This window comes from Ascaphus truei, chromosome 3, assembly GCF_040206685.1.
Source record: "Ascaphus truei isolate aAscTru1 chromosome 3, aAscTru1.hap1, whole genome shotgun sequence".
Lineage (NCBI taxonomy): Eukaryota > Metazoa > Chordata > Amphibia > Anura > Ascaphidae > Ascaphus > Ascaphus truei.
In genome coordinates this window covers 367,601,145-367,619,405 of record NC_134485.1, presented here as the reverse complement: position 1 = coordinate 367,619,405, position 18,261 = coordinate 367,601,145, and the positions used below count along the sequence as shown (strand labels likewise).

The window sequence follows — 18,261 nt, the reverse complement described above, 5'->3', positions numbered from 1 at the left end:
AGCACATTCAGCTCTTTGTAAAGATAAATCTCCTGTGATTTGCTATTGCGAAAAAATTCTCTTCCCCTTGAACATCTGCTGCTGCTATATCTCTAAAGCAGGCCTGCACAACTTGTAAAGTAAGATGGTCTGGATTGCTCCAAGGAAAACAGATTTGGGCTGCACGTTTTCAGGGTGCCGGCGTCGCGACGTGCGCACTTTAGTCTCTTACCTGATTTCCAAGGTTAGATCTAAAGTGCCCGCTGCGCTGTAGCTCAACATTTTGCAAAGACAAGTGAATTTGTCTTCCAGGCTGCAGTTGCATGACATCAGCGTCACGTGAGCTGTTCAGCCAATGAGCAACAAGTTTTCTGTATTCTGGGGTCCGTGCCCATCATCATCATCATCATCATCATCATCTCCCCCCAAGATCTCTCTCCCCACACCCCCCATATTCCTACTTGATTAGGAGTCAGGTGGGGGAGATGCTGGTATGCGGCGGGCAGCAGAATGGCGTGAGCGGAGCAGGCAGGACTGCACGAGGCAAGAAGGCACTTCTCACACTGCTAGAGCGCGCTCCTACCCTGCAGTCCAGGAGAACGGGCTGAGAGCAGGATTGTGGGGGCGGAGGGGCGAGTGTGGGGGGGAGTGCGAGCAAAGCCGTGGCAGGCCGCACAGCGAGTGCGCGCCGCATGTTGTGCAGGCCTGCTCTAAAGCAATGCATTTCAGGAGCAAGCACTAAAAGGTTGTCACTTCTACCGTATTAAGTGCCTTAAAAGCTTATGATTGATTCACATTTCCTTTTTGACAGACCGCACACCAGGGTATTTTTTGTTCAATACATCACCTGCAGAGCACAACCTCTTGCAACTGCTTCATCTGCATTTAGTGTTGTGCAAACATCCTTGTCGAAAAACTTTGCAATCCTCTCCTTCACAGCTGGGATTCGAGTAGCTCCCCCAATTACTTCCACTGCGTTAATGTCTTCAACTCGCAGCTGAATCTGTTCCATTAGTGAACGAAGAGGAGCTTCTATTCTTTGCAAGAGATCGGAACACAACTCTTCAAATTGTGACCTGTAATATTTTATACCGTGCAGGGGAAAAAAAAAAAAGAGCTAAACATTTATCATGCATAAAAGCAAAATATGAATCCACGCCGTCTTTGATGGTTCTATAAATGTTCCATGTAATATTCAGAAACTTGCATTCTCATAACATAGCTAGAGTAAAGTCCCATATCCTGCTGCCTCACCAGTGTCAACGCATGCAGCAGCAGAACGAGCCTTAATGCGCTGCCCCATTTCGGCCTAAATCAAGTCACTATAAATGTCAAAATGTCCGTTCCTCCCTCCCCCCTCCTGAAACCCAGGTTTGACTTGTGTTTGGATCTTGTTTTTAACCTGCACTAAAAATTTTTTAGTGTTTCAAAATAAATCCTGGGTTTTCTTAATTTCTTGTTTGGGGTCGCCCATGATAAACTTTAGGCTGCACTGGGCTCTAATGGGAGCTTCATTTTGACCTAGCCAGTTAACACTTCCTTATTTAAAAAGAATTATCTTGTCCCAAGAGGTTCATACCTTTCGTTTACTCTGCTCACCTGTTCATCTTCCCAGACACATCAAGGTCGTTCATAAAACATTCAATGTTGAGAGGAAGATCTGTGCTGTTGCTGCTCATTCGTTTTTTCAGCTTTTCACACTCCTGATGAAGACGCAGGAGCGCTCGGATTTTTGTTTTTACATCCAGTTTGTATTTAGTTTTAAATTCGGCACAGAAGTGTTCCACTATCTTTTCATCGAAGCTTCTTCCTCCCAAAAAAGGATCAAAAGCCGTTCCAAGAACCTAGAGAAAAATAATATTTGTATTTAGTTTCAGACAATTCACATTCAATTTTATTTTTCAAAAGGGGGCAGTGAAATATTTTGATCTACTGTACGAGTCCATTCAGTAAAATAAATTCTAGTGGAAAAAAAAAAAAAAAGGGCTTTTCAGACACTGGATATTTGCATAGTGGTTTACAATTAGTATGTGACAAGGCGTTTCTCATACCTTAAGTTTGCCTTTGTTGAAGGCACAAACAGATACTTGAAACGCAGAATGTCCCATATCGGCAAAAACGACAATCTTGGATTTCTCTTCTGGGACTGGAAGATCCTGCTTATAGATTCCATAGCTCAATGCAACTGAAAAATTAAAACAAAGTCATTACTTTAGAGCAGGGGTGGCCAGCTTCAGTCCTGAAGGACTTCAGCACAGATGGCTCACTTACATTCTCATAACACAACTAGAGTAAAGTCTCATCCTGCTGCCTCACCAGTGTCAACACATCAGTCATTCTGACACAGACACTCACACACACACACACACACACACACACACGAAGAGCTCATTTAAAGTCATCACCACTTAATGTTGATAACAGTTTCTTAAAATGAATGGTCACTTGCTTTGCTCTACAATCTTTGAATGACCGGCATAATTACAGGACGACAACAATATACATGGAAAGGCTTTTCATACCTGCAGTCATGTCATTCATTAATTTGAGGCAGTTCAATCCAACTATCTGCGCTGCATCTAGTACAGATCTCCTTTCAGCATCAGTGAAAAATGATGGCACCTACAAAACAGAATATAAATTTTCAAAAATAAATAATTCCAACTAGCATGTAAAAAATAAATTAAAAAAATATAAAAAAGTCATTTAACTCCTTTTAAATGAGCAAAGGTGACTATATGAGAATTACATTAATGAGTAAATACATTACTAAAGTCAGGAGATAAAATATATAAGTTTTACAGGTTTGCATATGTGGTCCAGGTCCCCCCTTGGGCTTCCCTTAGTCCCCCTCACCTCCGCTGCGAATGGGAGCGCTGCGGGTAACACAGGTGCCGGCGGGGGCGTGCACGTACCTCCGATGAGGCTGGGGAGAGTATGGGGGCTGCCAAAGTGGCAAGCGCCTCACCTGAACTCCGACGGGAGCAAGTACTCAGGCCGCCGCCATCTTGCCTTTGTGCACGCACGAGCAGTGTCTTCCTCTAGTGCAGCGGGCATCACAAATAGCACGCATGTGCAGAAGATCACACAAGCGGCGGCCAATAGGGAAAGGCTCTCTGCAGGGACTACATGTCCCATGAGCCTCTAGGGCAGTAGTCACGTGGCACAAACTAGCCAATAGGGCTGTTGCAATTGTGGTTAAGGGGAGAGGCAGTTGGCGCGAGGGAGCTTGCGCTGACAGTTATGACAGTTAAGGCAGTTGGGCAGTTGAGTGATTCAGCGATAGCTGGGACAGCAGAAGGGTAGGGTGTGTGTGAGCAGGGAGTCAGTGACCCACTGCACTAGGCCAGAGACCCCCTTAGGCCACAGCTAGGTCCTCACTCCCCTCAGCTTGTGGTTGCTACAGAGACATGCCCATAGATAGGGACACTCCCCTGTAGTACCAGACTGAGGGACACATTCAGGACGCGGCTGCATTCTGATCTCAGGTGATCTGGCCCAGACACCTGCAACAAAGAACATTTCATACGGTGGTACAATCCATGCGGGACCCACCCCGCGTAGAGGCGGAGGCTTCGCAGTTACCGTCACTGGATCCGTGGATCCCATCAGCATCACTGCGCGCCTGGGTGTGGGCACCCAGCAGGTACCCAACGAAGTGCACCAACCCTACACGGGCTAGTGGGGTGGCAGAGCTGTCTCACACACTTGGGTGGCTGATTGCTCCTGTGGACACTGGGACGGGCCGGTGCCTGGAGCACCTTAGTTCATTGGGGTAAACTCCACTGGGGTGTGGACACAGGTCCTGCGAGTGGGTATCACCTTTATTACTGTTTTTTTGATGTGTACAGTAAACTGTTATGTTTTACCCTTGTGTATTCTTTATTGTCCTGTAACGGGGTCATTCCACATAGTAGAATCCCATTACAGGTGGAGGTGCTACCGAGCACCAACTCAGGTACACCCCAGGTTCCTAGCAGCGGAGGCTCAGGTTTCCTGTGAGCCACAGGTATTGTATTGCATCACACAACGTAGCGTTACACATAGATTTGACACTTACAGATATGACACAGTCAGTCACTGTCTTTTTAAGGTTGGACTCCGCAGTCTCTTTTAATTTTGTCAACAGCATGGCAGTTATCTGTTCAACGCTGAAGATGTGCTCCTCTTCCATGTACATTACCTAGAAAGAACATATACATGTTTTGTCATTTACGCCCTGATTAGTGTCTCACGGTTCAGTCCAAGATATCCCCCAAGTAGAAATTAAGGAAGTGTATTTTAAAGCAATAATATTAGGACTAACTTCTCAGGCGCTGCAGCAGCAGCAGCTCATTTAATACAGAATTCATTTTGTTCTACAGCAATAATTGAAATTCACCTTTAATTCTTTTCTATGAATCTTCAAATGTAGGTACTGTATTTGCAAAGCATCAACTCAGCTTTGTTCTACCAAAGGGCTTATTCTAGCTCAGCCAAAGCGGCCAATCGGGCAGTTTCTGGACAAAATTCCCCAATTAAAGTCGGAATTTTGCCCCAAAACAACCCACCCAGCCCGCCTCCTTCAGCCGATATAGACTAAGCCCCAAAAGTGATATAGGTCAGGATAATGTGAAAAACCATCTATAGAAAACATGTTCTTACTTGTTTTCAAATACCTGATGCCTCCTAGATATACAGATTAGCATTTCAATGATCAGAGTAGCTAGAATTCATGTAAAAACTGGAGTTAGACATGCATGAAAGTCCGTTTTACCTTCACAAGAATAAAAACAAAGTTACCTCATCTTACGGTAACTAAAATTTAAATACGAATAAGGGTAGAACGGAGACTGATCACAGCAAAACAAAAATAGGGTGGAGGCTCGAGTCAAAAACAAAAAATAATTTATTGAATGCGCATAACAGCAGCAGTAAAAAGTCCACTGATGCGTTTATCAAAGCACCTCTTCGGTGTGAACCGCGTCAGAGGACTTTTTACTGCTGCTGTTATTTTTTTTTTTAATGTTAATTTTTTTCATTATTTTTTGTTTTTGACTCAAGCCTCCAGCCCTATTTTTGTTTTGCTGTGATCAGTCTCCGTTCTACCCTTTCTCCTATTCACTTCCGGACTGAAGCATGCCATGCCGAGACTCCACACAAAGCCATCATCGTGAGTGTTCATTCCTCATTTGAATTCAACTGATAACGAGTGCATCACTGCATTACTCCAGCCGCCCATACCGCCGGGTTGACGTCTGTGTATCAACGGGGTGAGTGTGGTTTTTATCATTGTGGACCCCCACCTGCACAGTTCAGATCCCCGATGTCGGGTTACCATGGGGCTATATGGTGAGCAAGACTTCATGTTACTATATACATATATTGTGCACTGCTGATTATTGCGTTTATGGCATACATTGTCTCGGAACAACTATTGACATTGTGACTCCATGTTGCTATACCTGTAGCAACAGTTAGGTGAAGTCTTTTACTTCTCCTAGTCCTACCATTAAAATTTAAATATGATTTTACTTTAGGTAAAACGTGAGATTCCCATGGATATCATTAATTTTGGTATTCAAAGCCAGGGCTCTTCCACTTGTTGCCCTTGGGCCAAATCCAGTCTTAAAGGCACTTGGGCTGTATCTCTGCAAATTTAATTTCAGTTGCTCAGGCAGCTAAGAGCCATTTTTCACACTGACCCTGTGTGCCTAAAATGATAAATGTATAGGGTACAGCTGTTAAAAATTACCATAGTACAAAATTTTGTAACAATTTTGAAGAATTTCAGTCACTGTATATACATAATTATGTTACAGTAGACTCCTGACCCTTGTAGATGTATTTTTCTTCTAATCTGGTCCTTGGGAAAATGAGTTGAAGGTAACTGGTTTCTATAATACTTGTGTCTCGATATGTCAATCCATGAAAACTTCTATAGAGATCAGTGACTTCATTCTGCAACAGTGCCACAAACACTGTTTGAGTGTCTATGAGTCTGAAGAGGGCCAGACTTGCTTGAGATTGTAGGGGTAGCATGGCACGCACAATAAAGGGTAAAGCTGCGGCCCCAGTGCACACACGACGGGGTGCCTGGCTTCACTTGTTCCAGGCAGCTCGCGACAGGGAGGCGTGGATGGGGCGCAGCCATATCATCACACAGCTGGTTCGCCCTCATTGGCTGAACCGCCACATGGCCAGCGCTCCGTCGCCACTAGCAAAGACAAAATCCTTGTCTTTGCTAAATGTGGTCACGCATCGTGCCGGGGCGCGCAGACAGCAACTGGGGCCGGCCCTATGGAGGGCCATACCTTGTGTGCACAGCGCACGCTGTTGCAGCCGCAGCCACTGGGGACCGAGCCTAAGTCTTCATGCTGACATTGTCTTTCAACAGGGCTACCTTCCTTATTGTATTGCCTGGGCCAGGAACAATGCTGTGTCCTAGGCATACACTAGAGCAGGGGTGCGCAAAGTTGCTCTCATGCACCCTCATCTCCACCTCGCGCGCCCTCGCCCCCCCCCCCACGCTTCCGGTGTCAAATGACATCACGTTGCCATGGAGACGCATCACTGGAACTCCAAGTAAGTGAAACGTTACAGAGGCCTCGCGAGATCCCCGACATTTATTGCAAATGCCTTCGGGGAAGCGCGGGCCACTAACAGCCGCGCCCCCTCCAGAAATTCTAGAGCTGATAAGGGCAAGCCTCGATGTATGAAGACCCCTGTGCCTGAGTCAGAGAGACCAATGGATAGTCTGTGTCGCTGGGACTGTGGACTTTATTAGTGGCAACGCCAGTTGGTGGTCCTCCTGCAAAGCTTACCCAGGGTTGAAGACCCTCAACTTGAACTATCCGTTTCCCTGGGTAAACTAGAGCCAGCAGAACCCGATCCCTAGAGTGAGGACTCCTGGGATTATTCCCTGTATATCGTTGTGGTTTGCGTTATGTGGCATTGTTACCCGTGTATAATAAATTACTTGGTTTATTAATCTGTGTCCTGCCTGGTGTATATTATCCCAAAGTAAGTCTGGTCAAGCCATTACATATAGCAGTGTTCACCTATCTTCAGCAGTATGAATACAAAATGTACCCATTTAGAAGAAGGTTGCGAGTCACAAGTTAACAGAAAATACTTACATGAACATGTCACTTTAATTACATGAACACAAATGAGTCATGGTTACTGATAGGATAAAATAAAGGCATTCTAAATGTGTATTGTCATAAACATGCTAAAGTTTGTAAAAATTACAGTACATGAGAATTAGATCAGCTACAACGTAGTCCAAAAGTAGTGTTTTGAAAAACACCTTCTCCAGCAAAATGATTAATATAAGCATTAGGGGGTGATGTGCATGTGCAGCGTCGCCAAAACAAGTAGCATAAATACAATTAAAGTGCTCATACCGATGGCCACGGCATGCCGTACTGCAAAGCAGACGGCTGGGGAAGAGACTTCCAAAATTTGTTTTTCTCTGGCGACAGCCTTGTCACGTGAGCAGTTCAGCCAGTTCAGCCTTGTCACGTGAGCAGTTCAGCCTTGTCACGTGAGCAGTTCAGCCAGTTCAGCCAGTTCAGCCTTGTCACGTGAGCAGAACCGCTCACGGCCACGCCTCCTCTGCTGTCTCCCCGGTATAATCAAGATGCTGCTCAGCAGCAGCGCAGGGTGACGTCACTGAATAGTGCTGCCGCTCTGCAGCTCTTGGTATAATTGAGGCCTTACTCTCAAATTCGAACAAACAAAAGTGAAAAAAAGACATGGGAGCCCAATGCTACCTTTTAAACTTAGGAGGTTCTCATTTTGCTGTATGGACAGGACCTACTATGGTTGTTTCCCCTCATACAGAGGTAAAAGGAAGGGTTCACAGTGTAGTATTAGGACCTGCAAATTTGGTTATATCTCGACGTTGGTATGCAGGCTTATGATGCGTTGGCCAAAGGGTTTAACTAAATAACCAAGAAAATATTATTATTGAAGTATTTAACCTTATACTTATTAACAGATGCTAATGCCAATTATTGACTATGGAGACATAGTATATGGCTCGGCTCCTCAAACCCACCTTAGCAAACTTGACACCCTCTACAATTCAATTTGTCGTTTTGTTCTCCAATGCAACTACAACACACATCACTGCGAAATGCTCAAAGAACTAGATTGGTCATCACTAGAGTCTAGGCGCAAAGTTCACCTTTCCTGTCTCACCCTCAAATACTTTCTGGGCAAGCTACCCAGCTACCTGAACAAGCTCCTCACCCCTACCACATGCAGTACCTATCACCTGAGATCAGACTCCAAAAGACTATTCATGGTCCCAAGACTCAACAAAGTATCTGGACGTTCCTCCTTCTCCTTCCGTGCACCCAAAACTGGAACAACCTACCAGAGACTCTCATATCCACCACCAGCTTAAGTTCTTTCAAATCTAAGGCTGTCTCACACTTTAATCTGGTCTGTAACTGTTTCATACGCTCATAATATATATTTTCTTTAACTGTGCATGCAATGTCTTGTATATAAATGTATACCTTGTTCATTTATGTAACAGTATTTGTAACCATGTATTATTTGTTTTACTCTGTGCCCAGGACATACTTGAAAACGAGAGGTAACTCTCAATGTATTACTTCCTGGTAAAATATTTTATAAATAAATAAATAAATAATATACAGTGGCGGCCGCCTTTATCCTAATGCGGCCGTATCGGCGCAACTCTGATTACCGCGGGCAGATGCAGTTCCCCCCCCCCCCCCGGAATATGCTCCGGTATTGTAGCGCTCGTAATACTGAATGCATGAACGTGAATGCGGTATGAATGCGGCATGAGCGCGGTGAAGTGCGTGGCATTCGGAAAATATCCCTGAAAAAATTCGGAGATGTTGGAGAATAAAAGGGGCCGCGGCTGTATGGTTTTATCAATTGGATGTAGCATTGGGCTCCCCTGTCTTTTGTTGTTTACATTTGCCACGCTCAGTAGCACTCCTTTTGACATATACACACACATATATATAATGTGGTGGGTGGGTATTGGGGTTTGAGCTTCCTGGGAAAGTGTGTGTTAATAGATTTATGCATACCTTAACACCAACGCCTCCGTTCTTCATCCTGGCCAGTTCATACGCCAACTTATTCTTCTCTTTCTGAACAAATGGATCATTAAACGCACGGCCATGAAATTTCTTGAAGTTGGATACAGTGTTATTAGCATTAGTGATTTGCTGCAGGGAAGGAATAGCACAATGTTATAATGTAACTATTAAACCATGCAAGCAGTATTGCAGTCACTTGCACCCAGCAGTAATAGCTGCAAAGAGGAGCCAGGTGAATGCAGAGATTAATAAAAATAAAAACCTAACCATACTCTACATTAGTTTGGTTTCCTTTATTGTAAATGCCACCCTGTCTTTTCAGAGTTAAAGATACATTTCTGCTCATAGAGTATGTAAAAGTGATGTCATGACATTTTTCAAAGACAAATAGGGGGGGAAGAAAACACCGCTCTTTTTTTCCTCTCGTACGCAAATATTCATTTTTCCAAATTTCCACTTGTTTAAAATAAAACCTTTTATGCAAAAATACACAAGAGTTGTGCATTTTACTTGTCTGCCATGGAGGTTAATTTCAAGAGAAATTCCTTAATACTGTAGTTCAGGGGACAAGCAAATGTGGATATCAGTTGTATAGAGATAGAAATGTCATGGTTATATTGCACGCCAAAACAACCCAATACTATATAATATTATTAAACAGTTATCAAACAAAATGTAGTTTTTAATTTTCAGAGATCATCAAGACATACCACTACTAATTTTGCGCAGATAGAATTGCCAGCATTCAATAAGGCCAGCTTAGGGAAGAATGTAGAATTATACAGTCACATGCTTTACATATACAAATAAGAATAAATAAATAAAATTTAAAAAAGGGGGGGGGAGAGATGTTGATGCTTTAGGCTTGTTTAATAGTTGTCGCGAAAGCTTGTGCACTTGAAGCACACTGTGTTTGTATAGACCAGTGTTCTGAGCGACAGATGGGCGTAACTATGAAGCGCACGGGTAGGCGTGGCCATCCCCCTCTCCAGGTGTCCCCGGAATTGAAATTAACGTGGTTCAGCTATGGGAACCGCATCTCATCCAGGAGAGAAAAAAAAAAAGAGAGAAGCTATCGAAATATAATAGCATGTTCTTGTATAGCGCTGCTAGTTTTACGTAGCGCTTTACAGAGACATTTTGCAGATAGGTCCCTGCCCCGTGGAGCTTACAATCTATGTTTTTTGTGCATGAGGCACAGGGAGATTAAGTGACTTGCCCAAGGTCACAAGGAGCAGGTTCCCCTGCTTCAAACTCAGTGTCTTAACTCACTGAGCCATTCCTGCTCATAATAATAATAATAATAATAATAAATAAAAAAACACTGAACTGATTTTAAAAATCAAACAAAGTTACTGAAATGTTTACTAAAACTTTTCGAATTTGCACCCAGGCATTTAGTTTAACTTTAGTGCAGTGCCACTACTATCTAATATAGATATATATAGATATGTACTAAGTATTATCTGCAATGCAATAGTGGTGCATCCTTAAAAGTCACTTCATCAAAATCCAGGAGTACTTCTATGGATAACGTTAGAGTTGAGCAAGTCTTATCCCATCATGCCGATATTACACCTTTTGTACACCTGTATTTCTGTAGTTTTAGTAAATTGCTCACACACGCATAGGCAGTAAGCATTATATTACATTAACAATCCACGTCCAAGATACAACTAATGATCATTCATACGCTGGGAACAGGAAACTGCTTTTTTTTGTCAATGAAAAAGCAAACTAAATTATGAAGCCACTAACAGAAAAACACATACCTGATTCTTAGCTGCGACACCAATTGTTCTGTTTTTGGACCCAAATGATATCACAGCCCTAATTGAGGGAACAAAATACAATATGAGTACAAAGAGCTTTAAAATGAATGAAAATACAGAGCCTGGCAAAGACTGGCATGAACCTAAAACACATGTACGTCTAGCAGTAAAAACATTTTTGGGGTACTAATATTATCTGCTTTGTGAAATGATCAGCGGTTCTCAACCTCCAGGGATTCCCTAGATTCTAAGTTACAAGCAGTATTTTTCTACTGGGAAGAGATACAGTACTTACTTGGTTGACACAAAATGGCTGTAGTAAGGCCTGCTTTGGTGGGTAATTGAAATTTGTAACGTCATCAGAAGACAATGTTGTGATTTTTTATTCGTTAAGACGACACACACAAACACACGTGTCTGTATAGATTTTTTTATTTTATTATTTAAATGTGAATTATTCTAGCAATTGTGGGGTCCTGCAGCTCTTTTCAAGGGGGGGGGGGAGGAAGTAATAATTGTGCGGTGATTACCGCTTTTAAGCCTAAATATTGAAGCAGTCATTTATACAACCAACTAAATAAAGACAGTTAATAGGTTTGGTGTGGGTGATTTGCCCCTAAATACAGTATATCTAGAAAATGTTAAAGTAAATACAGCAGGGCCCCGCTTCTCGGCGATCCGCTGATACAGCGGCACCGAGAAGGGGGCAGCCATGTCTCCTTCGAGGCTTTGCCGCCGGCGCGCATGCGCAGAACGTAGCTTGGAAATCTGTGTTGCACATAGCTGAAAATCGCTGGTTCCCCTTTCCAGTGATTTTCACTATACGGTGGGCCCTTAGAACGGAACCCGCCGTATGGCCGGGGCCCTGCTGAAAGTATATTTCAAGTTTTACCATTTTGTTTTTGAAGCCATTTACACTGAAATTCTATATTTATATCATTCTTCTCAGCCTGCTTTGAAGGACAGTTAGTTATTTTATCAACAATACTAATATTTAAGAATTATTTTCACATAAATGTAGAGTATTCAAAGCAATATCCTACGTATTTTTTTTATTTAACCAATCAGTAAGATTTAAAATCCAATTCTTGCCATTTTTAATGAGTTTTGAGCATCCTCTGATTTCTATAGCAGGCTTTAGGCCAGGTCCATAGTGCCGTCGCCCGTGGAGGCGCTCGCGGCCGTGACGTCACCCGCTTGAAGCGAGTGCATTTTTTGGCCATGGTACGCGCGCCATCCGGAGCTGGTTCGCCGTCATTGGGCTATCCGCTCACATGGCCTGTCTGTCGCGCTGAGAAATCAGTTTAAATCTCACAACGCACGCCCCCTCCTGCTTCTGCCCGGATGCGCCCGCACGCCGCATGGACTTGAACACTGTCTTAAAGGCAGTCTGTTCGCTCAGCGTGCAGACGCCTCCGCACGGTCTGCAGTACCATGGCCCCAGCCTTACGCCGCGCGCATAGTGCCCGCGACTGGCGACGCGTGACGTCACAGTCGCCGCTAGCAAAAGTTATATTTGGCTTTGCGGCGGCGCGGGCGTACTGGCATTTGATTGATTCAGGGGCTGTCACGAGGCGACAGCCCTTGAAAAATCAAATATTGCCAGCTACCAAAATTCGCGACACTCCGTTGCAGTCACGCTTACTATAAGCGCACGCTTGTTTTTGGCCGAAGTCGCGTCGACCGTCGAGGGCACTATACACGCGGCCTTGGCTAAGTCCCCGCTAGCGTTGATCGGGCGGCACTTGTGAAGGAGACTTGCATATATAGATATATGTAAGTCCCCGCTCCAGCGGTGCGCGCAGCGCTCGTGCGCATGCACACAGCCGCGATCGGCGCTTAGCAAAACAAAAAATCTATACTTACCGCGCGCTCAGCTGGCCCGCAATGCCCCCTCCTCCCCCGCATACAATAGGACACCTGACGCTCATGCTTGGAGCGCTCTCCAAGCATGAGCACACTCAGCGCCAGCGGGGACTTAGCCTTAGGCCTCGAACATGGTCAAAAAGACCGTGCTGGGGCACGCTGAGGGGAAACATTATCCCTATCAGCGCGGCTTTAGACGGGGCTTCCGCAGGCGTGCGGAATTTCAGCCGAAAGACAAATTTTAGATTTCCCGCTGAGGGAAGCGCAGGTCCGGTCACGTGACTGCCAGAAGCCATTGGCAGTCCGTGACGTCGGCGCCGTGACGCACTAGCCCCGCCTCCCACCCGGCACACAAGCGCGCTCGCTTACGCTCATGCAGGGACAAGAAAAATCTCCTGCTTGAGCAGGAGAGCATTAGCGTCAGCGCTGCCCAGCGCTCCCCCTGCACCATGTCCCAGGCCTTAGGCTGCGTCCATGGTAAGTTCAGCCGTGCGGAGGCTGAGGGAAAGCGGGTGCTTTCCCTGGCCATGGTACACACGCCGTCCGTGGGCGTGTCTAGGGTGCATGCCATGACAGGCCTGTCGCACCAAGAAATCAGTTTGAACTGATTTCTTGCGCAACGCGCGCCACCTCCCGCACGACGCCGCATGGAAGTGATCACTGCCTTGGGCAGTTTGATCGGTCAGCGTACGCAAGGTCTGCCTGACCATGGACGCAGTGCCTTGCGACATTGCTCCGAAACAAATACATGGACTCCGTTGAAGCCGGGTAAATTTGATTTTTTAGAGAGACAGTCGCCACATGTGACTTTCTCTAAATCAATCAAATTGCGCAGCCCGCTTTTTTAGTGACGTCACTGGCCTTGTCTCCAGCGACGTAGCTAAAAATCTAATTACAACTTTCGGCAATGGCGACTGCGATGTCATTGGTCGCAGTCACTATAAGCGCGGCCTTAGCCACCTCCCCAGCAGTGCAAGATCTTTAGAACACTTTTCTGTTTGTGATAATTTGTTGCCAATAATCCCCAGCAATTTGAGCTGTAAACTGTAACAATAATCAATGTTACCTTCGTAATATAAGAACACATTGTAGCTGCTGAGTTACACTTGCTAAAGGATTGATTTGAAACTGAAAGGTAGCCATTTAGTTAACCCTGGGAAAAAGGATTTTGCTGATCGATTAAAGGAGAACGAATCAATCGGCAGCTTATGTAATTCGTTTTCAATAATAGGCTATAAAAGGCTGCATATATTAAAATGATATATATATATAATATATATATATATAATATATATATAGATATATATATAGAGAGAGATAGAGAGAGAGATAGAGAGAGAGATAGAGAGAGAGATAGAGAGCAGTCAACCCTCGCAAGAGCAGACACAAGACAGCACTCAGAGGTAAGTGAAAAAACCTGGATTGAAAGGTGAAAACAGCACAAGCATGACCAACATTTCGGTCCTCGTGGGACCTTCCTCAGGGTGGTGCTGAGGATGGTCCCACGAGGACCGAAACGTTGGTTATGTTTGTGCTGTTTTCACCTTTCAATACAGGTTTTTTCACTTACCTCCGAGTGCTGTCTTGTGTCTGCTCTTGCGAGGGCTAGCTGAGATATAGATAGATAGATAAGACAGATACGATAGATACGATAGATACGATAGATAAGATAGATAAGATAGATAAGATAGATAAGATAGATAAGATAGAGCTTGGATTGCCTCTTTAATGCCAAATATGTTGAGAGAGATTTCTTTCTTTCCGGCCTCAAGTACCATCTTTCACAGACCATTTTTGCAGCAGAAGTGCCACGTGCCACATACTGTATGTGAAGAGGAAAATAAAGATAGCAGTCAGATACCAATGAATAAAAAAATGTAATTGGCTTGTATAAAAGCTGAATTTAGTGATTTAATTAGTGACCAAGAATGATTATGCTTAGACTAGTCCAAAATCATTGAGGGTTGACATGTCTGCACTAAGTGTAAGTGTATTTTTTCCACAGAAATAATATATACAGTATAGCTTGAATTTTGACAGATCTAAGACTATGGGGCCATCCCAACCACACAGTACTGCCTACCCACAAGGGCAATGTGCCCAGGGCAGGTAGTACTTACTAACCAAGAAAATAGTGTGTGTGTGTGTGTGTGTGTGTGTGTGTGTGTGTGTGTGTGTGTGTGAAAGGGTCTTGATACTGAAAAATATAATGTGGGCAAATAAGTGAGACTGGAGAGTAAGGCCTTGCCCCCACTGCCTACTACAGCGGCCGCCACACGAGAGCCCTCCCCTCAATGGCGCCGGGCCCGCTGCGAGGGGGGGCCGCAGCGCTCAGGCGAGAGTTGCTCCTGCTCTCAATAGAATTGAGAGCAGGACTCGCTTCGAGCGATTAGGCACGTCCCCCGGCGGTTCAGCCAATGAGGGCGAACCTGCCGGGTGACGTCATGGCCGCGCCCCCGTTGCTCCCCCGCCATGCCCCCACAGTCTCTCTTCCTGCAGTGAACTGCAGACCGGGGAATCGGCTGAACGCGCCGCGGGCGCGGGTTACAGCGGAGATACCGGGGCCTTAGCCTAAGGCCTCGTCCATGGTTGTTGCTTGCTGGCGGCGGCGCGCTTCCGCTCAGAACCGAGCCCCTGCAGCCGCAATTAGAGCGGCTTTAGTAGGGGCTCGCCTACGCTTCCGCAAGCGCGCGGAAGCGTAGGTCTTAGGCCTCGGCCAAGCTTCCCGCTGGCGTGCTGAGGCTCAGGGAAAACGGGTGCTTTCCCTGGCCTTGCAGGTGCTTTCCCTGTGCGCCGTCAGGGGGCGGGCCAGTGACATCACGGACCTGGTTCGCCCTCATTGGGCGAACTGCTCACGTGACTGGCCCTGCGCTTCGGCAAGCGGGGAAATTTTAAATTTCCCTAAGACCTACGCTTCCGCGCGCTTGTGGAAGTGTAGGCAAGCCCCTACTAAACCCGCTCTAATTGCGACTGTAGGGGCCAGTGCTGAGCGGAAGCGCGCCTCAGCCAGCAAGCAACAACCATGGACGAGGCCTTAGGGAAATTTTCAATTTCCCCGCTTGCCGGAGCGCAAGGCCGGTCACGTGAGCGGTTCGCCCAATGAGGGCGAATCAGCTCTGTGATGTCACTGGCCCGCCCCCTGACGGCGCGCAGGGAAAGCACCCGCAAGGCCAGGGAAAGCACCCGCTTTCCCTGAGCCTCAGCGCGCAGCTTGGCCGAGGCCTTAATATTGCGAGTACGGCACCTGTTACATTGTCAGTGTAAGTGCCCCGAGTTCATACTGTCGCACACCCCACACAACATGCCTGCGATAGTGAAGCCTCTTGTGCTGGCAGCTGCAGCGCGGACAGCTCCTCCCCTCCGTGCACCGACACATAACATTCCACACACTTCTGTCCCTGGCTACGTCACAGTGGCACAGTACCTTTTGCATTGTGACATCACGCATTCTATAAACTGGGGGCTCTAAGGAGGCTGATCCTGGCTCAATGACTCGGCTACGTCCCTTCAGTATTATAAGGGTTTAGCAGACACACTGACCGGAGTTAATAGGCCTGATAGACTAAAAAGCGCTAATAAATCAGTCAATGATGGACAGTTCCGAAATGGTTGATACTCCGTATTACCAAGTTTGATTACAAATCTCCAGACATCTTGAAAAATCATGACGTTAAGCGAAACAAGGAAGTGGTTGATACATGTCCGGGGATACTCAGTAGGATAACACTAAACAACACACACACACACACACACACACTACTAAATACTCCAGGATGTGACAGGCAATCCGGGTACAGTGCATCACCTAGTCTGCATGCCAAGACCCATAGACAGACAGGTGCAATGCATGTTAATAGCCGCACACTGGATGGGTTACGTTTGCAAGGTATAATTTTGCTCCTTGGGATTACGGTGATGGAGTTAACCTCACGAGTCCCAGTGGGTCTGCAATACGTTGGGGGTTAATGATGCACATCTTTAAGAACACATCAAAACTTGATGAGATTCATTTTCATCCTTCACCTCTGACCATACACCCCCAGCCCCAGCTCCTGTCACATCTCCAGCCCCAGCTCCTGTCACATCTCCAGCCCCAGCTCCTGTCACATCTCCAGCCCCAGCTCCTGTCACATCTCCAGCCCCAGCTCCTGTCACATCTCCAGCCCCAGGTCCTGTCACATCTCCAGCCCCAGCTCCTGTCACATCTCCAGCCCCAGCTCCTGTCACATCTCCAGCCCCAGCTCCTGTCACATCCCCTGCTCCTGTCACATCCCCATCCCCTGCTCCTGTCACATTCCCATCCCCTGCTCCTGTCACATTCCCATCCCCTGCTCCTGTCACATCCCCATCCCCTGCTCCTGTCACATCCCCATCCCCAGTCACATCCCCATCCCCTGCTCCAGTCACATCCCCATCCCCAGTCACATCCCCATCCCCTGCTCCAGTCACATCCCCATCCCCAGTCACATCCCCATCCCCATCCCCAGTCACATCCCCATCCCCTGCTCCAGTCACATCCCCATCCCCTGCTCCAGTCACATCCCCATCCCCTGCTCCAGTCACATCCCCATCCCCTGCTCCAGTCACATCCCCATCCCCTGCTCCAGTCACATCCCCATCCCCTGCTCCAGTCACATCCCCATCCCCTGCTCCAGTCACATCCCCATCCCCTGCTCCTGTCACATCTCCAGCCCCTGCTCCTGTCACATCCCCGTCTCCTGTCACATCACCAGCTACTGTCACATCCCCTCCCCGGGAACTCACGGGGTGCAGCGGTCGCTGAACTCGTTGGCCACGGTCTCGATGCCGCCGGCTCTGGTGATGGCAACGTGACAGTTCAGGTAGCCCAGGTCGAACCCGACCACGGACATGATGGGAGACGGCGCTGGCAGCAACTCCGGTCACACAAACCCCGGCAGATATCGCGCTTCCCTGCGTGTATCAGGCACCGCTGTCTGCCTGCGTGTATCAGGCACCGCTGTCTGCCTGCGTGTATCAGGCACCGCTGTCTGCCTGCGTGTATCAGGCACCGCTGTCTGCCTGCGTGTATCAGGCACCGCTGTCTGCCTGCGTGTATCAGGCGCCGTTGTGTCCCTGTGTGCTCAGGCCCTGCTGCCTCCCTGTGTGTATCACTGTGTGGGGGGGGAGGATGCGGTTCTGCGCCGCTTCATATACCTCCCGTGGAAGAAGCTTCCAGAAGCTGCAGCTCGCAACACTCGCCGGCTCCACGTGCGGTTTCCGAGTTCTCGACGCTTCTCGAAAGCTCCCCCGGCCAATGGGAACGCGGAGTTGAAAGGTGACGTCGCAGGTTTCCAGGGCGACGGAGACGCCGGCGTTACCATCAGTGGGCGGGGCAGGGAGGTGGATGATTGACAGGGGAGGCGGGATCCGGATTCAGAAGCTGCAGAAAAACTCCCAACACGGACTCAGTGCAACGAAGCGGGCATTGATTAAATCAGTGATTCAATCAGTACATTCATTTAAGAATGAGTACAAAAGTATATGATCAGCAAGCGATCGGAGGGGGTCGGGTTTGTGATCAATGTCACTTTATCAGGGATCTAATCACCTCC

The 18,261-nt window shown here is 46.9% G+C and overlaps 1 protein-coding gene across 3 annotated transcripts in view; it reads right to left on the bottom strand.

Annotated features, from left to right (window-relative positions):
- Window positions 1-17,943, bottom strand: part of HSPH1 (heat shock protein family H (Hsp110) member 1) — a 39,476-nt gene extending 21,533 nt beyond the window's left edge. Inside the window, exons 1-8 of one of the 3 annotated variants that reach the window (XM_075592152.1) lie at window positions 17,453-17,943; window positions 10,823-10,880; window positions 9,039-9,179; window positions 4,040-4,162; window positions 2,502-2,601; window positions 2,031-2,164; window positions 1,579-1,823; window positions 827-1,055 (exon numbers count right to left, since the gene is read on the bottom strand). In XM_075592152.1, the coding sequence (XP_075448267.1) occupies window positions 827-1,055; window positions 1,579-1,823; window positions 2,031-2,164; window positions 2,502-2,601; window positions 4,040-4,162; window positions 9,039-9,179; window positions 10,823-10,880; window positions 17,453-17,559 (1,137 nt within the window). In that variant the 5' untranslated portion in view covers window positions 17,560-17,943. The remainder of the gene's footprint in view (window positions 1-826; window positions 1,056-1,578; window positions 1,824-2,030; window positions 2,165-2,501; window positions 2,602-4,039; window positions 4,163-9,038; window positions 9,180-10,822; window positions 10,881-17,452) is intronic. The other 2 variants (XM_075592153.1, XM_075592154.1) reach the window with 2 other exon arrangements.
- Window positions 17,944-18,261: the final 318 nt, after the last annotated feature.